The sequence below is a fragment of the Balaenoptera acutorostrata genome, chromosome 1 (genome assembly GCF_949987535.1).
Source record: "Balaenoptera acutorostrata chromosome 1, mBalAcu1.1, whole genome shotgun sequence".
NCBI lineage: Eukaryota > Metazoa > Chordata > Mammalia > Artiodactyla > Balaenopteridae > Balaenoptera > Balaenoptera acutorostrata.
Genome location: NC_080064.1, coordinates 54,966,671 through 54,991,277, shown reverse-complemented (window position 1 = coordinate 54,991,277; position 24,607 = coordinate 54,966,671). Strand labels below are relative to the sequence as shown.

At 35.9% G+C, this 24,607-nt stretch overlaps 1 protein-coding gene and 1 pseudogene across 4 annotated transcripts in view; both read right to left on the bottom strand.

Moving 5' to 3' along the window:
* Window positions 1–4,323: 4,323 nt before the first annotated feature.
* On the bottom strand, window positions 4,324–5,497 carry LOC102998262 (glycerophosphodiester phosphodiesterase 1-like; annotated as a pseudogene).
* Window positions 5,498–5,799: 302 nt separating this feature from the next.
* Window positions 5,800–24,607, bottom strand: part of EFCAB7 (EF-hand calcium binding domain 7) — a 57,100-nt gene continuing 38,292 nt past the window's right edge. For 2 of the 4 annotated variants that reach the window (XM_057530223.1, XM_007164335.2), the window contains 4 exons: window positions 23,280–23,428; window positions 8,804–9,013; window positions 7,075–7,182; window positions 5,800–6,052 (listed from right to left, as the gene is read on the bottom strand). In XM_057530223.1, coding sequence (XP_057386206.1) covers window positions 5,978–6,052; window positions 7,075–7,182; window positions 8,804–9,013; window positions 23,280–23,428 — 542 coding nt within the window. In that variant the 3' untranslated portion in view covers window positions 5,800–5,977. The remainder of the gene's footprint in view (window positions 6,053–7,074; window positions 7,183–8,803; window positions 9,014–23,279; window positions 23,429–24,607) is intronic. The other 2 variants (XM_007164336.2, XM_007164334.2) reach the window with 1 other exon arrangement.

Below are 24,607 nucleotides of genomic sequence, written 5' to 3'. Positions count from 1 at the left end.
TGGTCTAATATTTTAGTGTAGTACTTCTCAATATTTTAAAGCCTATGACTCATTTCCTTTAATAGTTATTAAAATGTGCCTTTTCCCATTATTTAAAATTTAAAATACATTGTATTGCATGACTAAAAACAAATCAAAGCACTTGTCGGCTTCAAACCACACTTCTTTCATTCCTTCAGTCCTCCAAGAGAATCTTATCACCCCTCTCCCCTCAAAATGGGCAAGTCTTCCCTTCCTCTTCTGTTCCCGTAACCTAACTCATCCCTAGTTTATGCTTAATGATCAGTGTTTACTACTGTAATTTAAGACTTAATATCATTCCTTAGTAGGATAACATGTAACTCATTTCCTCAGCTCTTTCTTCTCCTGAGGACAGAGATCATGTCTACTACTTCAGTCTTGTAACAAATGCCATGTGTGCTAGATACTTGCTAATTTTATGTCCTTGTATACCATTCACCAGTCTACTTGTCTTCCAAAATTTTTACTGCTCTGCAAGGAAGAAAACAAGTCTTTTTGAAGAAGCTAAATCCAAACAATTTTTACAACAGATGTTTAGAAACGGCACAGAGAAATGTACTTTTTAGTAATGCTGCATATTCATATCTATAATTGCCAGAAAGGTTACAATGCTGGTATTCTGTAACTGGCACTATTGCATTAATATTATATGTTGACATTAGCCTCATACGGATGATTGAACTTAAGCTGGCCTTGAATTTAATTTAGATGATCTTGTGTTAAATTGTAGAGGAAAGAATAAAGTTAAGAATATGTATAAAATGTTGGATGTTTACCAACTGTATTTAAGAGAAATTTTAAAATATTGTTTTTAAATTTGGGGGGAATGGAGCCATACTTTAACCACTTTATAATATGTTGATCTTCTTTTTAACATTCATATATATCTTTAAATCAACTGTGGTCAAATATCACAAATATATGCAGCTTGTGAATTATTCATAAGAATTGAGAATGCCTATTCTTCATCTTCCTTAGACAAGAATTAGCCATAGCTAATAAGTACAGACACTTCAATCAAAGTCCTTTACCTCTTAGATTTTCAGCAACAATTCCTAGTCCCTGGCCCCTAAATTGTGTCTCCACATGAATCGCATCTACTTTCCCTAAATCAATTCCATTATTTGCCTTATTTTCCCTCAAATCTTTATGTAGTTCTTATTTTTTCCAGAAATTAAGCAAGGCTGAGTAGCAAAGATAGGCTTTATAATCCTATGTAAAGCTAGCAGGGCTATCTCTATATGTCCTTATATAATACTTGTAACATCATGAATAAGTGAAGAGCCTTTTAAGAGCTGAAGATTTAGTATTCACTTTACACGTTAGAAATAATTTTTATATATTCTCTAATAAGAATGGGTGTATATGCCTGTGTATGGATGTATCCACAATATACAATATATTTCCCCAAAGCAGTCTTAGAAGTCATAAAGGACTTAATCCACTGCTGAGAAATATTATCAGTCTCTCGCTCTCTGGGGCATATGTGTGCACTAATGAATAATGAAATAATATGCTCACCCTCTGGTGGTCAAAACCAGAAATACATTTCCATTTTCCTGGATTATATCCCAAATATGATCACTGTGGTATATTAAGTTTCTGCTTCCTATTTAACCTACACCAAAAATAGATCTAAAAGAAGGCCACTGGCTTAAAAAAAAACACCACAGGTCTACTACAGTATGTAATGGAAAAATCAACAAAATTATTAAATATAGTAATTTAAAAATTACTTATGACAGCATTTGATAATTAACACTAATTTGGCTTTAAAATATCGGAACTGTAGAATTTTAGAGTAGGAAGGAATTACAGCGATCATTTAGCCATTTCCCCTCCCATTTAAAACTTAATGAAAAAAGATTTCATTTTGTTTTAGTTGTTTAATCTGTTTCATGTAATTAATTACATGAAAAACAAAGTCTGTATAAGTGCAATTGGATAGTAATGAGACCTTGTGTTTCTTTTCTTATGTTTCTATTTTTAACTTACAAATAGCCCAAGAACTAGGAAAAAATTATACCACATGTAAGTTTAAATTTTCTGCCCACTTTATTCAATCATCCAAAAAATATTTATTGTATATTATGGTTCCAATGGTATATGCTGGAATTGTAACTATCCCTGCTTTCAGCCTAGTGAAGGGTACAGATAAAACAGTAATTCCAGTATAGGATGCTGAGTGTGACCACAAAGAGTGAGCACAAAGTAATAGGGCCATCAAAGTGGTCTTGGTGGGGGCAGTAATCAAGAAAGGATTCTTGGGAAAACTGACATATTTGGTGAGACCTGAAGGAAGAAGAGGAAAAGGGGAAGGAAGACTTATTCTATGGGCAAGAAGGAAATATTACATCCAAAGGGCCTGAGGTGAGAGAGAATGAAGAAACTGAGAGAAGGTACAGAAGTATGGTTGGCAGAAGCCTGAAAAGGAATGGTCAGAGGTTGGAAGAAAATCTGGAGAATATGGTGTCAGAGAGATCAACAATATCTAACACTGGAGAGAAGACTTCAAAACATCCACTGTGTTTAATGATAAGGAAGTTATTGATGTCCTTGGAAAAACAACCATTAGTTGAATTAACTGGAAAGAATGAATGGGAGTCAAAAAAGTAGGTATAGCAAACAATTCTTTCATGTCTTTTTGGTGTGAAGGGGAGGACAGAATAATGATAGAGATAGATGGGGAATGAGAGGTTTCTTAAAGATGGAAAGTCTAGAACACATATAAATAATGATGAAAAAAAAGCCAATTTCAAGGAAGTGTTTGTAGATAAAATTTATTCATGGGGAGCTTTAATGTAGATACCATGAAGATAGGAAGGGCACAGGAGAGACTTGGGGCATTTAGATGTCTTTTTCGTAAGTTGACTCCTTGTGCTTTTAAAATTAAACAACATGAAAAGTTACCTTTGAAAATGTAATAGTCAATCTGCACAAAACTACCCTGAAAAAGGGTAGCACCTCTTGAATTTAAAGAAAACATTCTTACATGTTAATCAACTTTATTTTAGTTGAATAAAGAATCATTATCAACCTATGAGTCTGGTATTTCAGGACTTGAATTAATTTTTTCTGGATATTCTAGTACCACAGTACTGAAGTAATCCTTAGAAAATCATTTACTTAAAGGTCAAAAAATGGAACCCAGCTTATTATAATCATTAACTAGCTGATTCCCTTGGATTTTCATTTGCTTGGAAGAAAGTTTAACTTGAAACAAAATATCTTTCTTTTCTACTGAGTAATTGAAAATGGGACCATAAGATAGCTGGGTTTTTTTCCCCTCTAATAAGTGAGTAATGGGAAGAAGAAAAAAGCCTTGGTATGTCTAAGTGGTGACAGTGGTGGAAGATTAGGCTTAAGTGCTCACTATTCTTTCTTGAGTCTCCATGTTCCAACGATACCACTTTATGTCACGTATCATCCTATTATAAAAAGCCTTTTTACAACTTGCTGCAAAGATAGCAACTTTGTCATAGGCTTTTGGTAACAGAGCCAGATAATTTATTTCCTGCAACTCAATACTTTGTGAAATAGAATATAAGGCCACATTTATTTGACTTACAAAGCATCTGGCAATTAATAAAATGCTTTCACATTGCATTTCTTTTTAAGACATCATCTGAAGAATTCAAACTGCTAGATAATGACAACCCATTTTACAGACATCTAATCAAGGGCCAAAAATCCAAGTGACATTTAAACTATGTGCTAGCATGTGCTGGGTAAAAATAATATACTGCTATACTGGTATTCATATTTCAAAAGCTGACATTTACTAGCCAAATATTCTGTTACTGATATGGTTACGCAGTTCTAAATTGCTTAATATAATTTTTCATGCACTGTACTACTTCATTAATTGCTATTTGATTTAATTTCTATTATTTCAAAATACATTTAATTAAAAATACTCCACAAGTAAATCCATTAAACAATTTACTGTCAGAACAAAATATTCCTACTGTTGTGATTAGATTTTGGCTTCTTTAATACAAAAATTAATTTCTACAAATTTTGCTTTAATTATATTTTCTGATGGGAAAACTAAATACAGTATATAATTAAATGGCTGTTTCTGCATTCACTTTTTTATTCCTTTTAATGATTTTTAGTGTGGTCACAAGTTTGACAGCCACAATACATTGATAACATAGCTGAATACAGTATTTGAAATAAATGTTACAGAAGCGTGGCAAGTTTTAAAATGTAAACTCTGAGTGATGGTGCATTTCCCATGTATTTGCATCTGTACCCCCAAATTTCACAACTCAGTCTGTGCTTATCCTCACCAGGTTAAGGTGTATGCCTCACTTAGGTCGTGGCAGGAGCTGTTGTGCCTTTTTGCAGACCCAGATTTTCAAGAGCAAGTGTTGAACTCAGGCATTCCATGGAGCATGTTGGCAACACCAGACTTTGCTTTGGTTCAGGTAAAAATGCAATTACTATTACTTGTGTGAGCTACCTGATCTCCCAGGGTCTGGGCTAGCACAAGGGGTATTTTGATATCCCTGCATGAGACCAGCAGGCAGTTTCTGTACATGTTTCCTTGGGGAGGGGGTTGGGGGAGAGTCTAGAACTGATGTGCAGTCTTCCAATACACTGTCAGTGACAGAGCTGGAAGCAAGATGGGATTCATAGTAACTTTTTTCATCAAAGGTATTAACCGTCCAAGCAACAACCTGAATGCCTTTAGTTGACCACTTCTTCAAGTAGTTTGGGGATACAAAATCCTTTTGCATGAGGAAACCTGAAATTCCACACAGGTACCATAAGATATTACGTATGCTCCAAGCAAACGAAACATCTATTACCACAAACATGGATTGTATCCAGAGAGTATCATAGTCCCATCTGCTGTATGGCTAAGGTTCCAAGGTCTGTGAGTTAAAGCCATTACTACACTGTGATCTGTTTGTCTCATAGATAACTTCTGGCAAGAAAGAGCAAATAATACTACTATTGTATAGTTGAGGAAATTCCATACACATTTTCTTTAGAACATCAGTAGCCATATTTGCATGGCCTTTGACATCAAAGAAGACTGTGACGTTATGTTTCAGGCACTCTGCTCCAGCTTCCCTCAGGGCAGGGATCTTCTCATCAGGGAAATTATTCCTGAATCTGTGATCTGCTGCAGGATTAAACTTTCTAATTTGTTCAAGTGTCAAATCACACATCGACCAGTCCCATCAGTTGTTGTATCTACTTGTGCTACTGTGCATTAAGATAGCAATCTCATCAGAAGTAAACGCAACATCCAACTGTTCTCTGACTCATTGTGACTGCCACTGCCAATGGCAGAAACTCGGGCCTGGGGCTTGAGCACCAGCAGAGCCCTGTGGGAGGGCACATGCTCAAGGCTGAAGAGGCGCAGCAGGAGATCGAGGCTGCCAGTGAAGAAGCAAGCGGTGAAGGGGCTGCACGCCACCAGCCACAGCAGCAGCAGCAGGAAGGAGGACTCCTGGTCCTCTCACAGCCACATGCCTGTGACTATACCGGTGAGGACAGGAGTCCTGGATCCACTGGGCTTCTTGGACAGGCCAGAGCACAGGGATAAAGCACAAGGCACTCACTGCAGCTTGCCCATTTACATTTTATTCCAGGATTTTTTTGATAAATAAATCAAAAGTGTATAGGATTTTATAGAATTCATTGAGTATTACTTTTTAAAAGTTTACCTGTACTTTGATTTCAATTTACTAGTCATAAATGAAATATGCCCAGATTTCCCATTAAATTAATAAGGCCACACATTAAAAAAATTATTTCTATTTTAATAATAAAGTATATAATATGGACATGACATGTAAATGCATACAAATTAAAATGATTATTATGTACATCAGTTAAATTGATTAGCATTTTGTTGATCAACAAATAACAGACTAAACTTGAAATAATTCTTCTTAGTTTGATAGTCTCAAGCAAAATTATTTCCTAAAAACAGTGTTTAAGATATAAGGGAATACACACAATAATATATCCATTCTTGTCGTTCATTCAGAGGCATCACATGTTGACAAACCTGCATATAAAAATAGAAAGCCTTTACCTTCCTTTTATATACTGTAATTTTGGGCTAATTTTTCAATAGGACAACATTTCTAGAACCTATGTAAAAAATATATCTGTGCAGATAAAATTCTTTAATATTTGTCCTTAGCAGGGACCTGCAATCTACGATCTGATGTCTAACAGGATAATCCAGCCTAAATTTTACGTAATGTAGTATTTGGTAGTTGGTATTTGTGAATGTGGGTAAAGAGGAGTGGTAGAAAGGGAAGTAAATATTCTTTCCTCTCTAAGCCTAGAACATATAAAAAAAACCATGATTGGGATAACAGAAAAGATAAACTCTTCTTATCCTGTTTTAGCATGTTTTAGGATTTCACTGACAGTATGGAGAAAAAAAGGGAAAGAATAGAAAGTTTTCTCCTTTTTCCCTTGACTAAACTAGTTTCAGGGTCTACTGATCTCTCCCTGCCTTTGAACTCCTGGCTAAATCAGAAACCCAGAGTTCTGCTAACACCAGAACTTCAGCTATTCCTAGCTCTTGACTTAGTTGGTTATATAAAACTCACAGGCATTTTCTCTTTTAGGTTACCTCAGAAAATCTTAATAATGTAGATAAAAATATTTTGAGTTGTCAAAAGTCCTACTACTATTAACACTACTTTGTATTTCTATATAATATTCAATAGTGCTTTCACATATATCATTTTATTTTTATCTTTACATTAATTTTGTGAAGTACCTAAAACTGGTGACATTACATTAATTTTACACTTAAAGAGACTGAAACAAACAAAAAAGAGACTGAAACAGAGAAGTTAAGTGAATGTCCCATAATCACTGAACCAAATAGTGAGAACTGGATTAGAACCAGTCTCCTATCTCATAGTACAGGATGGTACTAATACAAATATCATACTTAAAATAATTTTCTACTTTATTTCATATCTACATATTTATCCATAACATTAATAGCAAAAATGTTTTTTTCAAATTGATAAAACAAAAGGCTTTAATAAGAAAACAATGCATTACCATTGTAGATTTTGGTGCCACTTCTACTGCAAATATGTCAAGTCCTCTGTTGTTTACACAGTTTTTACTCAGCTCGTTGTTGATGTGAATAATCACTTTATTATCTGACTATAAAAGAAAGATTTTATAAGTTGCTAGTCCTTTCTTTACTAAATACATACAAACAAAACGATAATTGCAAAACACTTTGCAAGTCTTGTGATAGAGATATTCACAGGGTTCTATAGAAACAAAGAAGACATTATAGAAACACAGAAACATTAGCTCAGACTAAATCTAAATCCTAGTTATCCTTCAAATCCTATACACATGTTTAAATCCCACATCACAGTTCCCTTCCCCCTAATCACAAACTCTTCCCCAACTTCTATAGTCCAAACTAACATCAAGTACAAGAGATGCAAATACAGTTGAATTCTTATTGCACACACAAACAGTACTATGTAATTTAACATTTAACTGTTGTTTCGAGAGTATTAATTTTGCCTTTACAACTAGCCCATAAACTCCTTGACAGCAGAGACCATGTTATACTTTCTAGTGGCCCCTATTGTGACTATGAGAGTTACATAATATATATTCACATTGACTCAATACTCAGTCAAATCTTAAGCACTTTAAGAAATTTATGGCAGGCAAAAAAATAATGTAAATCTCACCCAGGAACTAAAAGAAATAAGCCAACAGTTCTAAAAACCTAGCCATCTTGAGTAAGATTTTATAAAAATTTATAATTTCTAGAAAACTCAGTATATCTGACTTTAAGAATTTATGTGTGTATTCTCTTGACCTGCAATATCAATAGTAGCAGAGAAGATGGCCAAAGTCAGAAATAATTGGCTTGATAAAAACAGGTCCTGGGGCTTCCCTGGTGGCGCAGTGGTTGAGAATCTGCCTGCTAATGCAGGGGACACGGGTTCGAGCCCTGGTCTGGGAAGATCCCACATGCCACGGAGCAGCTGGGCCCGTGAGCCACAATTGCTGAGCCTGCGCGTCTGGAGCCTGTGCCCCGCGACGGGAGGGGCCGCGATAGAGAAAGGCCCGCGCACCGCGATGAAGAGCGGTCCCCGCACCGCGATGAAGAGTGGCCCCCGCTTGCCGCAACTGGAGAAAGCCCTCGCACGAACCGAAGACCCAACACAGCCAAAAATAAATAAATAAATAAATAAATAAATAAATAAATAAATAAATAAATAAATAAAACAGGTCCTGGACAGTAGAATATATTTAATTGGATAAAATGATGATAATCTGTAGGATTTCTGATACTGCAAAGTTTGTATAAAACAGTTGGGCTACATTCTTTTCTTTACTTTGTTTATATTTCTTTAAAACATGATGTCCATTGTTTAAAATAGCTATGTTATGTGTGAAGACTTTTAGTAACAAACTAAATAAAATATTTTGTACCCAGATTATGCTCTATCTTCATAGATCTCCAAATATTTAATTTTCATAATATTTTAAGAGAAAAACAATTGTCTCATAAAGAAACACAAAAAATAAATATCTAATAAATAAAGTAAATATTATATACCTTAAAAATATATAAAAATTATCATGCCCAGTTTGAGTTAGAAACTCAAAAAGAAAAAAGAATAAATTGACTATTATAGATATTATTAATGTAATGGGGTATTTAATTACTATGCAAGAATAGGGTGAGAAAGAAGATGGAACATAGTAGCAAACATTGCTGTTATGAGGAGAACCACCTCATAACTGATACCTTGTTTTCAATAACTGACGTTATCCAGGTGTCACACTTATAAGTATGTACAATTATATTTTCATAGCCATCCATTACTTTGGCATCGCCTTTGTTAAGAACAGATTTACAAATGGCCTTCTCAAGTTGCCCACTGCATGCCTCCATATGGACAGTTTTAATTCTTGGCTTGCATTTGTCTGCATAGATATCGATGACAAATGGGCATGCCTGAAATGAAAAATAAATCAAACCTTGTTTTAGCCTTTTGATAGAATTTAAATTATTTATTATTAATATGTTTATCATATGACTTAAGAAGATACTTTCTAGCTTGTCCTTCTGATACACATTTATGAGGAAAATTTTAGTACTATGAATTGATTAATAAAAAAGCATGAAATTCTGATTTTTTGGTTGCATATTAACTGATAATGTTCATAGAAAAGGAAAGAAACCTCCTTTACACCAACCCCTCCATTTGCTCTAAAGCTAACTCATGTCATGTTAGTTACTTAATTTCCTTTCCTAACTACAGAAAGACTACAGAAAGAATTCATCAACAGGCTCTAAAGAAATTATGTGAAACTCAATACACGAATATACAGCACCAAAAATAACTAAGTGTAGAAAAATTAATTCACACAGTTTATAGTTAGTGTAAAAGCACCTTTAAAAATCTGAGATCTAAAGAGATTTTCTGCATTTGGAAATAGATTTTTCTAATGTCTACTCTTTAGTCTCTACTGTAGCCTACAAGATACTGCACACGGTAGCCTCTCTATACAGCCCCGTCTCCTGCCTTGCAGGAGATGTTCCAGTTACTCTGCTCTTTCATATCCTAGAACAAATAAAGCTCCTTCCTGTGTCAGGGATTTCGTATGTAGTATTCTCCCTGCTTAGAAGATTCATACCTTTTCACATATATATCTCATCCTCCTCTTTCAGGTTTAAGCTTAAGTGTCACTTCTGCAGAGACAGTGGCTCTGGTCCCCCAATCTCCTTCACTCCCCCACTGTTCTCTACTTTGGCCACTGGCTTGTTTCCTTCAAAACACTTTTGAAATGATTTTATTAATTTTGCATTTAATTAGTCATCCTCCTTCATGGAATGTCCATGAGGGCAGAATTTTTGACTATTTTATTCATCACTGTGCCTCTTTATTACAAGCTTACTTTTTGTAGGCATTAAAGTGTATTCGTTGAGTAAATGAATGAATTCACACAAATTGATGATCAACTTTTTATTATGGGGACAAAAGATAAAAGTCTGAACTTAGTAGAACAATATACATTTTTATTTTTTTTAAAAAAGTTTAAAAATATTTAATGACTCCAACCTTTGGCAATAATAAAGTCACCTTTTTAAGAGATAGTAGACTGAAAAATCGTTGGAAAAGAAAGCAGAAGATCTGAGTTTGTAATTGGGTTTTGCCATTTACTAGCTTCGTGATCTGGGGAAGTCATTTCACTTCTAAGAGGCTCGGTTTCTTCATTGAGAAGGTGGGGATAAACAGTATATATCCTGCCAAGAGTTGCTAGAAATATCTAATAGGTAACATGTGTCAAAATATTTCACAATATAGAATTCTAAAAAAATTTGTAATAATTATGATTATGGCATTTTAAAGGTTTAATTTATTTTTTCAGTACTGAATAGATTCTGGTATTATTTTACCATTTTTCAAGTCTTGCTTATTTGTTTTATTCGACCAAAGAGTATCAATATTACATTCAGATGTCACTGACCTCAAACGTCTTAAAGTCTTTGTTAAAGACTTATTCCCTAAAATTTTTAAATAAAATCTTATCTACTCTAAAAATGGTGCCCTTTAACCGTATTATTTTTTTCTGTTCATGGACTTGATCTTTTATTTACTTATCTTTTTTATCCTACTAAGTTAATATAGGAAGCATACAAGACGGAAGAAAACAATTCATTGTAAATTGGTAATTGTAAAAATATTAACAATATATAATAAGGAAGACGGGGAAGACGGTAATAAAAAAACCTAGATTAAGGCATGCTACTAAAATTTTGCACAAAGTGTGGTTCTTAGCTACCTGTTAGCCAAGATAAAAGTGAAATAGAGTGTATTACATAGCTCTCAATATCTAAAAAAAGAAGGAAATTTTTCCCAGTTCTGAATTCCAAAAGGAATTTATACCATTAAATTCTTTTTTAAAAAATAAGAGAAGGAGGGGCTTCCCTGGTGGCGCAGTGGTGGAGAATCCGCCTGCCAATGCAGGAGACACGGGTTCGAGCCCTGGTCTGGGAGGATCCCACATGCCGCGGAGCAACTGGGCCCGTGAGCCACAACTACTGAGCCTGCGCGTCTGGAGCCTGTGCTCCGCAACAAGAGAGGCCGCGATAGTGAGAGGCCCGCGCACCGCGATGAAGAGTGGCCCCCGCTTGCCGCAACTAGAGAAAGCCCTCGCACAGAAACAAAGACCCAACACAGCCATAAATAAATAAATAAATTTATTAAAAAAAAAAAAAAAACTAAATCAGTCCAAATACCTTCAGATTTTGTATGAATCCTTTAAATAAAATGTTATCACATGTGTATATCCCTATCATTAATGGAAGCAGTCAATATTTTTATACCAATTAATTAATTATGAATCATTACTTTCTCCCTGTATTACCATCTGCTGATTTAATACTTTCAATCCAACAACTCTGAATGAGGAGAATCTCCTCATTATGATTCTGTAAATCAAGAAGTATCCATGCCCAGAAAAAAATTTTGGACGCTTCAATACCAAATCCTGATTTAATATTGTTTGCTGATGGGGTTATATTAAAAAAATAAAAAGGACAATACCAGGCTTGACATACAATAAGTAGCTTAGTCTCTTTTGTAAAATCTATTTCCTTACCATGAAATAGCTTAGCTCAAATGATTAAATTATGGCTCTCTCTAAGGCATACCAAATCAGTAGAAGAGAGTAAAATACATATAAGCTAACAGCTAGTATGCTTTTAGAATAATTGACTTTTAAAAAATGTTATAGAAAAAAAACAAGGTTTTTTTTGTGCTTTCTCAAGTACTCTTTAAAAATGAACAACAAATACATTTTTTGATACCTAAAATAATTGCTATCATAAAGGAAGAGACAGTAAAAGAAGTTCTATAGAAGCTAATATCTATACTATAGATACCACAGAAATACTTTAGAAGTACTATACAAATACTTTTAACACACCATTATATTAAACAGACTACTCTGACTAAAGTCCTTATGTAAAAGCATTGTAAGAATAACAAAATAAAATCCATGGAAAAAAAAAATCCATGGAAAAGTTCAAGGATTCCATTGTAGATATACAAATTTTGGCCTGCCAAATTCTGAAAAGAAACAATGGGTACAATCAGGTTATAAGAACCACGAGGATTAAGATCTGACAAAACCAAAATAGCCACCTGGACTATAAAAATAAAGGATTAAATCCTCTGTGAAACAATTCATTCCAATAGGGACAAACTGGCTATAATATCAAACACTAAGGAAAAAACCTTCATAGGATGATGAAGGATAAAGTCAGTCCATGCTTTATTTGTAACTAAATTAACCTAGAAAAATTGAGGGACATGAACTGAGACTATGCTCTAAAAGACTCTGGGCATTTCCAAATTGAATTTCTACAGTTGCCTCTCCTGCTATGGTTTCTGAATATGTCGTACTAATAATAGCACATTTCTTTTCAGAATGGATCAAAATATTTCCCTGTTGAAAGGTCACAACCATCATGACTGCCTAGGACATTTCAATTTACTGATCCCATGACAAGGGACACATTTAACTGGAACAATTAGTCATAAATTTGGATTATGTAAGGCTTTGCTCCTTACTCAAAACATTTTTGTCTTTATCATTCCCAAATCCCTGGGAAAACGATAAGGGCCTTAACAGAATTAGAAAGATACATCCTTTAAAGATCCTAAAGTGAGGTTTTCCAGAGAACCTCCAGAAGCCAGCTGTACACAGAATTAACTGCTAATCCAAAAACCTTTCAATAAGCACATGACCATATGAAGTAAGAAGCTTCCTCTCGAGACCACTGGAGCAAGATTCTTCTATAGGTTACAGTCTTCTTTGAACACTCTTGTTTATTCATAGCTTTCCTCTTTACTGATTTAAGGGTATATATGTCTGACTTAGCCTATCATGTTCTCCTTATTAGTAATACTGACTTTCCTAAGTCTAGGCTTTAAGGAAAATATGTTTGAACTATGAGAAATAAAAATGCAATATTTATTATTTGTCACAGCACCAAGAAACAATATACCTACAATCCCATAAAGGATGATTACATGATTTGTGCAGCTTCTATGTGGAAATCAGACTATTTAATGCCAACCCAGAACGAAGGTAAATTATTTTGTACAGCTATTAGTTAGGCCATTCCAAGGGCATGACCCTCCAATACCCTCAGTGGGTTATATTTCCTTACATACACCCCAAAAGAATAAAACCCTTTCTGCAAAAGACTCCTGAAGATAGTAAGCCAATGCACAGCAGTTATGCCACTTCACATGATCACCAAAAAATTGTTCCTTCATTTTGGTTGACACAGTAATTAATATAGCCTAAGCCCTGGGGGCACAACAATCCAGTTGAGTTAAATTCTTTAACTCGAATAGGTATAGATAATAAAAAAGCCTGACTTTCTTTTGAACAATCAGGGAGGCATCTGAACTAATGCTAATACTTCAGGTTGTACCTGGATTAACACTAGAAGTAAAACTAACTAAAACTACAAAAGGCTATAAAAAATAGACTTAGGGAGTCCTTGGGACTTTTCTCGGCCAAGTCTGGAAAATCTGGGGTCATGATTCTGGAGTGCCCTTCAGTCCTTTCTTATAATACTTCTAGTTGTACTTGTCTCAGAGTTTAATGTTGTCCAGAATCTTAAAATGCTTCAGTAACTTAAAAAGTTACTTTCCCAACAGATGACTTAAAGGCAAAAACAGGATGAAATCATGATACACACACAAACTGAAAATTAGATCTCCACAGAGGAAACCTCTTCAAAGAGAATCAACATCAGTGGTTGAGTGAATCTTTGATGGTTTTTTCTGCAGCCTTAGCTGGATGAAAATCAAAAGGAAAGACTGGGAATAAAAAAGTGCCCATAAACTTATGAAAAAACTGATTATTCTGTTGTCATGGTAATGAGTAGTCATCAGAACTTGTTTTTTTCTTTAATATATATTTAATTTTTATAAGTAAAATAGTTAATTTACAATGTTGTGTTAGTTTCTGGTGTACAGCAAAGTGATTCAGTTATATACGTATGTATATATATAAACACACAGATACGTACGTATATATTATATATATATTTTTTCATATTTTCTGTTATAGTTTATTACAAGATATTGAATAGAGTTCTTTGTTCCATACAGTTGGATCTTGTTGTTTATCTATTTTATATGCAGTGGTTTATCTATTTTATATATATAGTAGTTTGCTAATCCCAAACTCCTAATAATTTACCCCTACCCCTCTTTCCCCTTTGGTAACCATAAGTTTTTGTTCTATGTCTGTGAGTCCGTTTCTGTTTTGTAAATAAGTTCATCTGCATCATATTTTAGATTCCACATATAAGTGATATCATATAATATTTGTCTTTCTCTGTCTGACTTACTACACTTACTATGATAATCTATAGGTCCATCCACGTTGCTGCAAATGGCATTATTTCATTCTTTTTTATGGCTGAGTAGTATTCCATTGTGTGTGTGTGTGTGTGTGTGTGTGTGTGTGTGTACTCCATTGTGTGTATGTATGTATATACCACATCTTCTTCATTCATTCCTCTGTTGATGGATTTTTAGGTTTGCTTCCATGTCTTGGCTATTATAAACAGCACTGCTATGAACACTGGGGTGCATGTATCTTTTTGAATTAGAGTTTTCTCTGGAAATGTGCCCAGGAGCAGGATTGCTGGATCATATGGTAACTCTATTTTTAGTTTTTTAAGGAACCTCCACACTGTTCTCCATAGTGTATGCACCAATTTACATTCCCACCAACAGTGTAGGAGGGTCCCTTTTCTCCACACGCTCTCCAGCATTTATTATTTGTAGACTTTTTGATGATGGCCATTCTGAACAGTGTGAGGTGGTACCTCATTGTAGTTTTGATTTGCATTTCTCTAATAATTAGTGATGCATCTTTTCAGGTGCCTGTTGGCCATCTATATGTCTTCTTTGGAGAAATGTCTATTTAGGTCTCCTGACTGTTTTTTGATTGCATTGCTTGTTTTTGTTTTTGTTTTTGATATTGAGCTATATGAGCTGTTTGATATTTTGGAGATTAATCCCTTGTTGGTCACATCATTTGCAAATGTTTTATCCCAGTCCATAGGTTGTCTTTTCACTTTGTTTATGGCTTCCTTTGCTGTGCAAAGCTTTTAAGTTTAATTATGTCTCATTTATTAATTTTTTTAAAATTTATTTATTTATTTTTGGCTGTGTTGGGTCTTCGTTTCTGTGTGAGGGCTTTCTCTAGTTGCGGCGAGCGGGGGCCACTCTTCATCGCGGTGTGCGGGCCTCTCACTGTCACGGCCTCTCTTGTTGCGGAGCACAGGCTCCAGACACGCAGGCTCAGTAGTTGTGGCTCACGGGCCTAGTTGCTCCACGGCATGTGGGATCTTCCCAAACCACGGCTCGAACCCGTGTCCCCTGCATTGGCAGGCGGATTCTCAACCGCTGCACCACCAGGGAAGCCCCCCATTTATTAGTTTTTGCTTTTGTCTCCATTACTCTAAGAGACGAATCAAAAAAAAATATTGCTGCAATTTATGTCAAAGACTGTTCTGCCTATGTTTTCCTCTAGGAGTTTTATGGTGTCAAGTCTTATATTTAAGTCTTTAAGCCATTTTGAGTTTATTTTTGTGTATGGTATGAGGGAGTGTTCTAACTTCATTGATTTACATGCAGCTGTCCAGCTTTCCCAACACCACTTGCTGAAGAGACTGTCTTTTCTCCATTCTCCATTGTATATTCTTGCCTCCTTTGTCAAAGATTAATAGTCCGTAGGTGTGTTTGTTTATTTCTGGGCTTTCTATTCTGTTCCATTGATCCATATGTCTGTTTCTGTGCCAACACCATACTCTTTTGATTATTGTAGCTTTGTAGTATTGTCAGAAGTCTGGGAGGATTATGCCTCCAGCTTTGTTCTTTTTCCTCAGGATTGCTTTGGCAATTCTGGGTCTTTTGTGATTCCATATAAATTTTAGGGTTATTTGTTCTATTTCTGTGAAAAATGTCATGAAAGGGATCTCATTAAGTCTACAGATTGCTTTGGGAAGTATGGCCATTTAAACAATATTAATTCTTCCAATCCAAGAGCATGGAATATCTTTCCATTTCTTTGAATCATCTTCAGTTTCCTTTACCAATGTTTTATAGTTCTCAGCATATAAGTCTTTTACCTCCTTGGTCAGGTTTATTTCTAAGTATTTAATTTTTTGATGTGATTTTAAAAGAGATTTTTTTTTCACTTTCCTTTCTTATATTTCATTGTCAGTGTAAAGAAATGCAACAGATTTCTGTATGTTAATCTTGTATCCTGATACCTTGCTGAATTTGTTTATCAGTTCTAGTAGTTTTTGCGTGGAGTCTTTAGGATTTTCTATATATAGTATCATGTCATCTGCATATAATGACAATTTTACCTCTTCCCTTCCAATTTGGATACCTTTTATTTCATTTTCTTGTCTGATTGCTGTGGCCAGGACTTCCAATACTATGCTGAAGAGAAGTGGTGAGAGTGGGCATCCTTGTCTTGTTCCAGATTTTAGTGGGAAGGTTTTCAGCTTTTATCATTGAATATTATGTTGGCTGTGGGTTTGTCATAAATAGCTTTTATTATGTAGAGATATGTTCCCTCTAACCACATTTTGGTAAGAGTTTTTATCATGAATGGATGTTGAATTTTATCAAATGCTTTTTCTGCATCTATTGTAATGATCATGTGCTTTGTCTTTGCTTTTGTTGATGTGGTGTACCACATTGATTGATTTGTGTATGTTGAACCATCCCTGTCACCTTGGGATGAATACATTTGATCACAGTGTATGATCTTTTTTATGTGTTGTTAGAATTTTTGCCTCTATATTCATCAAAGATATTGGCCTGTAATTTTCTTTCTTGGTAGTGTCTTTGGTTTTGGTATCAGGGTGATGGTGGCTTCATAGAATGACTTTGGGAGTGTCCCTCCTCTTCAACTTTTTGGAAGAGTTTGAGAAGGTTTGGTATAAGTTCTTCTTTGTATGTTTGGTAGAATTCCCCAGTGATGCCATTGATTCTGGACTTTCGTTTGCAGGGAGTTTTTTTTTTTTTTTTTTATATAGATTCTATTTCACTTCTAGTGATTGGTCTGTTCAAATTACCTATTTCTTCTTGATTCAGTTTTGGTGGGCTTTATGCTTCTAAAAACCTGTCCGTTTCTTCTTGGTTGTCCAACTTGTTGGCAAATAATTGTTCATAGTATACTCTTATGGTTTTTTGTATTTCTGCAGTATCAGCTGTTATTTCTCCTTTTTCATTTCTTATTTTGTTTATTTGGGTCCTCTCTCTTTTCTTCTTGGTTAGCCTGGCCAGAGGTTTATTGATTTTGCTTACCCTTTCAAAAAGCCAGCTCTTTGTTTTATTGATTTTTCCTAATGTGTTTTATCTCTATTTTATTTATTTACTCTCTGATCTTTGTTATTTCCTTCCTTGTGCTGACCTTAATTTTTGTTTGTTCTTCTTTTTCTAAGAAGGTGGTGGGTGGTAGGTTAAGTTGTTTATTTAATTCATTGTTGACCCATTGGTTTTTTAGTAGCATGTTGTTTAGTCTCCATGTAATCATTTTTTTCTCATTTCTCTTTCTGTGGTTTATTTCTAGTTTCATGCCATTGTGGTCAGAATAGATGCTTGAAATAATTTCTGTCCTCTTAAATTTGTTGAGGCTTATTTTGTGTCCTAGTATGCGGTCTATCCTAAAGAATGTTCCATGTGCACTTGAAAAGAATGTGTATTCCGTTTTTTGGATGTAATGTCCTGAAAATAGCAATTAAGTCTAACTGGTCTATTATATCATTTAGGATCTCTGTTGCCTTATTGATTTTCTGTCTGGATGATCTGTCCATTGATGTCAGTGAGGTGTTAAAGTCTCCTACAATTATTGTATTCCCATCAATTTCTCCCTTTATGTCTGTTAGTATTTGTTTTATGCATTTAGGTGCTCCTATATTGGGTGCATATATGTTAATGGGTGTTATGTCCTCTTCTTGTATTGATCCTTTTATCATTATATAGTGTCCTTCTTTATCTTTCTTTATGGCCTTTATTTTACAGTCTATTTCATCTGAGTATTGCTATCTACCCCTGCTTTCTTGTCATTTCAGTTTGCATGAAATATCTTTTTCCATCCCCTCACTTTCAATCTCTGTGCGTACTTCACCCTAAAGTGGGTCTCTTGTAGGCAGCATATTGTAGGCTCTTGTTTTATTATCCACCCTGCCACTCTATGTCTTTTGACTGGTGCATTTAGTCCATTGACATTCAAGGTAATTATTGATAGATATGCATTTACTGCCATTTTAAACCTTGTTTTCCAGTAGATTTTCAATTTCTTCTTCGTTCCTTTCTTTCTCTTTTTGTTTTTCCTTTGGTGGTTTGATGGTTTTCTTTTGTGTTATGCTTGAGTTCTTTTGTTCTTGTTTTTTGTGAATCTATTATATGTTTTTTTGATTTGTGGTTACCCTGTTTTTCAAGTATGTTAACCCATTAGTATATCTACTTGCTTTAGACTGGTAGTCATATAGGCTCAAACACATTCTTAAAAAAAAACCCTACATTTTCTTACTCCTCTCCTCCACATTTTATTTTGATGTCCTCTTTTACATCTTCATGTTTATGCTTTTGCTGTTCATTGTAGTTATCATTGCTTTCACAAAGAAATTGTTTTTCTGTGTAATGCCTGATTTGACTGTGATTTTCTCTTTCCTATAGATTCTTGTTTCTTTTCTATTTAATTTTTATTTATTTATTTATTTATCTATTTATTTATTTATTTATGGCTGTGTTGGGTCTTCGTTTCTGTGTGAGGGCTTTCTCTAGTTGCGGCAAGTGGAGGCCACTCTTCATCGCGGTGCGTGGGCCTCTCACTATCGTGGCCTGTCTTGTTGCAGAGCACAGGCTCCAGATGTGCAGGCTCAGTAGTTGTGGCTTACAGGCCCAGCCGCTCCGCGGCATGTGCGATCTTCCCAGACCAGGGCTCGAACCCGTGTCCCCTGCATTGGCAGGCGGATTCTCAACCACTGCGCCACCAGGGAAGCCCTCTTTTCTATTTAGAGAAGACCATTCAATATTTCTTTTAGGATAGGTTTAGTATTGCTGTATTCTTTTAGTTTTTGCTTATCTGAAAAATTCATTATCTTATCTCTCCTTCTATTCTAAATGATAATTTTTCTGGGTAGAGTTTCCTAGGTTGCAGGTTTTTCCCTTTCAGAACTTGGAATATGTCTTGCCACTCCCTTCTGGCCTGCAATGTTTCTGTAGAGAAATCAGCCTTATGGGGCTTCCCTTGTAACTAACTCTTTGTTTTTATCTTGCTGTCTTTAGAATCCACTCTTTATCTTTGATGTTTGCCATTTTAATTATATAATATGTCTTGATATAGTTCTGTTTGGGTTCATCCTGTTTGGGACCCTCTGTGCTTCCTGTACCTGGATATGTTTCTTTCTTTAGGTTTGGGAAGTTTTCAGCCAAAATTTCCTCAAATACATTTTCAATCTCTTTTTCTCTTTCTTTTTCTCCAGGGATCCCTATTATGCATAGATTGGCTTGCTTTATATTATCCTATAGGTCTCATATATTGCTTTCTTTTTTTTTTTTTTTGCTGTTTATCTTTCTATCTGCTGTTCTGATTGGGTGATTTCCATTATTCTATCTTCCAGATAACTTATTCGTTTTTCTGCATTACTTAGTTTGCTATTTACTGCCTTTACCTTGGCTTTCATCTCAGCAAATAAGTTTTCTAATTTTAATTGGCTCCTCTTTTATAGTTTCTAGTTCCTTGTTACAGTTCCTTGATCTGCATTTCTATCAATAGGCTTTCTTAATTCCTTCAGTGTTCTGTTGTTGTGTTGTTTTGTTTTTTTTATTTTGGCTGCGCTGTGAGGCTTGCAGGATCTCAGTTCCCCAACCAGGGATTGAACCCAGGCCGTGGCAGTGAAAATGCCAAATCCTAACCGCTAGACCACCAGGGAACTCCCTCTTCAGTGCTGTTATTACCTCCTCTTTGAACTTGGGATCTAGTAGACTGGAGAGGTCCGTTTCATTGTTTGTCCTTTCAGGGACTTTCTCTTGTTCTTTTCATTGGGAGTGGTTCCTCTGATTCTTCATTCTACTTATATTTCTCTGACTCTGAATTTAGGAGAAACAGGTATCTACTGTGGTCATGAAGGGCTGTTTTTATGTGGGAGTATCCCTGTGTAGCCTGCATGAGTCTAATAGTTTTGGTGCGAGGGCTGTTTTTAGTATGGATGCCTGCCACATTTTTCCTCAGTGTGTGCTGGCTGTTATCCCCTTGATAGGGGGCGTGATTGGACTTGTGGTGACCAGAGCCTTCACTGGATGTTGAGCAGGGCCTCCTCTTTGCTCTGTGGCTGTCATAGCCTTGTCAGGGTCAAGGTCTGCTCTTCAGTTGTTGAAGTAGAAGTCCCCAGATCCATTTCTGAGCTGTGGTGTGGGGTAGGTGGGGTTGAAGTACCTCTGCTGGGAGAGCCACTGAGTATTCCTCTGTGGGAGCTGTCCACAAGGTAGTGTGCTCCAGTGTCGCGTGTCACCCGTCGTGTGCTCACGAAGTACACTGTTGTTGGCACTGCCCTCCGCCCCACCTCAGCCATGGGATTGCAGGCAATCAACCCAGATGTCCCTCAGGCACTGTGTTCACAGGCACCAGGACCCACAGTAGTCACATATAGTTGTGCCTCTGAACCCGCTGTGGGCACTAGGGAATCAGCACAGACCCTGGCCCTGCCTTCGCATGTGCATGCCTGCAAAGCCCACAGCTGCTAACTCCAGGCCTGCCCCAGCCATGGGAGCACCAGTAATCCATGCAGATGTCCCACAGGTGCTGAGCTTACAAAGGTGCTGGCAGCATACATCCATCAAAGTTGCAAAGCCTCTGGACAAGGCTCAGATTTCAGCCCGGCTTCTGAAGTCGAGCGGCCCCTGGGGATTGGCTCAGATTTCAGCTCTGCCTCTGCATGTGGGCAACTGCAGCTTGGTGCTCCCAGAGCTCATGGAGGTGGAGCTGCGCCTGCTGTGAGGTCACTGGAGAATGAGGCTGCTAGTGTAGGGCCCTGCCCCTCCCTTTGCATGCATTAACAACGGGGCTTCTATGGCAGACCTAGGCTTCATCCTGTGCACACCCCCATTTGCGGCCCAGGCCACACTCCAGCCCCTTTGGGCCGTCTCCATGCAGCCAACCCCAGTCCCCTCCCCAGGTCTGTCCGCTGAAACCCGAGTTTCAGCACCCAGCCACTGTGCACACCAACAGATGCGCATCTCAGGCTGGAGTGTGCAGCAAGGTGGCCAGGACCATCTGTGCTGGTCTCTTTCTGCTCTGCCTGCTGCAAGCCTATTGCTGCACTCTCCTCTGAGCCTCTGAATCTCCCTTTCTGTCCTGGCTGATCTCCCAGCTGGTGAGGGGGGTTCCCAGGGTGAGGGAACCTTTCCTCTTTCACAGCTCCCTCCCAGGGGTACAGGTCCCATCCTGATTCCTTTTTTTTTTTTCTTCGTCCTACCCAGTTACGTGGTGATCTTTCTTGTAGTTTTGGTTGTATGAGATCTGCCAGTGTCCAGTAAGTATTCTGTGAGAATTGTCCCACATGTAAATGTATTTTTGATGTATTTGTGGGAGGAGGTGAGATCCACATCCTTCTATTCTGCCATCTTGATCTCTCTCCCCAGAACTTGTTTTAAAACTGTTCAGTTGATCTGCAACAACTCACTTCAATAAACACACTTTTGTTTAAGTCAGCCAGTGTTGGCTCCTCACTTTTGAAAGTCAAGCAATCACAGACAGACTCATGTAAATAAATATACCACTGAGTGCCAACCAGTCAACAGTCTCACCTGAGTAACCATGCTTCCCCAAAACACTTTATAAATAAGATGAACATTCTGCTTTGCATAGAGAGACTACACCTGACCAGATAGCTCTCCCTTGTAGTAAGCAATCAATTCATTTTTGTCTTTTTATTTCAGCTACTGAGTGGTGGTCTCATCATCCTTTGACATTTTCACTGTATAAATTTTTTTTTTTTTACCTTTCAAACATTCAATGATATGAATATATTACCTATTCAATAAAAAAATAAAATTTAAATAAAAAGATATTTGTCTCAGAAATCCTTCTTGCCTGTGACTTCAGAAGTCAATGACATCAGCAAATGTTATAAAATGTCTTAATTTGCTCTTAACTAATTCCTTTGTTAAGTGAAAGCATGTGTAGCAGACACAATATTATTCACAGATTAGACGCTGATTTTGCACCATGCTTAAAAATGTGAGATTCACTAAATGTTAGGTTAAAGTAGGATGTAAAAAGTTACTGGAACTATTCACCTCTTATTAATAAAAATGGCAAAAAAAATTATAGAGAACTTCTCAGAAAACAAATTTATGAGGAATGTTAAATGATGTCAAAACTAGGAACTAAACCAAAGACTCAATACACCCAAAACTTAAAATTTGTTGGTGGTAGTGTTACCCTCTGAGGTTGATTTATTTATAGAAAGGACAGATACTATTTTTAATTTATAAAAAAATGTATTGTTATCTAATTGTGTGGTCTAAAACTATTAAATCCTTTATTCTAAACTTTATTAAAGGACACAAAAATATAAAATTTAAGAAATAGGCCTAATTTTTATTATTCCTCTGGTTTATTGTGAGTCTTATTCAACTTTTATACCTTATCATGTTAATAAATAATAATAATGATAGCTAATACATACACAGTGCTTTCTATGAGCCAAGCGCTGTTCCAAGTGTTTTACAAATATTAACCCAAGGAATACCTCTGTAAAAAGATCAGAATTCCAGTTCTCATCCAGACATATTCTCCTTATTATGAGAGCCTTTATTCTATTAGGACAAAGAGTCTCTGAATAGAAACGAAATTTTAGCAACTCAAATAGCCATCACCAATTAAGAAATATAATTTTTTATATTACCAATCTTTTTCCTGAATATCATATGCTCAAACTCCTTTCGTTGCTGAATTACTTAAATGTTGGCAGTAACTAAATTTCAGGTAAGAACTTGTATAAACTAGCAGAAACATACTGTTGTGCCCAGGATTCATTCATGTATTTAAGTTCAAGGATTTTAGAGCCCAATTCAAAAGTCCTGTGTCAGGAAAATGCTCATGGGGTAAAATATTATGTACATTAAACCCACTGCAAAAATTCAAGATTGTTTTACCTCTGTCAGTTCCAGAGCTTTATTGTAGCCCATTGAGTGTAGAGTTACCCAAAGGTCACGAGGATCTCCTTCTCCATCATTGGCTTCCATTAGATTCAGATCCATAAAGCCCTGTCTTGTTAGTTCATTCTTCTTTGTATCGAAATTCTCTGTCAAAACAACCAAAAGTTTCTTTCTTACATAATTTTAAAATTCATACACTTACTAAAATGTCTATTATTTATTAGTATTCACAAATGTTTATTTTAAAGGAGGCCTTAGGAATCTGTGAGCACTACAAAAGTGAAATAAGAATGACTCAAAACATGTTTGAGAGATACTGTTCTAATTTTCCACAACTCAGCATAAGCACTGTCACAGTGCATGATTTAGTTTTTCAACAAGATCTGAAGTCAAAAATAGTGCAAATATATTCCAAAATCAGAGGAAACTTTAATTTTTCTGGATAAATTCCAACCTGCCTGCTTATCTAAAGTATATACTGACATATATTTCAAAAATTAGTATATGTGCTGCCAAAGCCAGCGCTGTATTTCAAAAATTAAAATGCTTCTTATATATTTGCCATTTAAACCCAAATGAATTTGATGTAATAGCCCCCAAACTACTGGTGTTTCAAAAGGGAAATGTGGATGGTGCCAGGTTTAAGGAGACTGCTATATTCTTTTTTTTTTTTTTTAAATAAATTTATTTATTTATTTATTTTTGGCTGTGTTGGGTCTTCGTTTCTATGCTAGGGCTTTCTCTAGTTGCGGCAAGTGGGGGCCACTCTTCATCGCGGTGCGCGGGCCTCTCACTATTGCGGCCTCTCTTGTTGCTGAGCACAGGCTAGGAGACTGCTATATTCTTAATTGCTTTAATTTTAACTGAATTGTCCACTGGTCCCTAAAAAACTGTTAGATAATGGGGAACACTTTGGAGTCCATGAATGTCCCAGACAAATCTAAGTACATCCATTTTAACATTGTTTATAAGCATAAATTCATGAAGAAATATCTAGATATATATAATTCCTGAATGTTTCTATAATATAGATAATAAACAGCTACTCATTTTGGATTACATTCTGTTAATTGTCCTACAAAAAAGAAAGATCTTATTTTCCAACTCCCATCTGTAATATACTGAAGGAAAATGGGTACTCTTATTTGAGATATCTCTTTTGTACACATTATTGTGAGAAAAGAGGCAGAGACATAACTGTTTAAAACTGGTTGACTGATGAATAGTTTAAAAAGTTTAGAGTTTGGAAAGTGACTCACAACTTTTGTAAGGAAAAAAAGTAAATGTAGATTAAATTAGATCATAGAAAGATATGGTAGCCACTA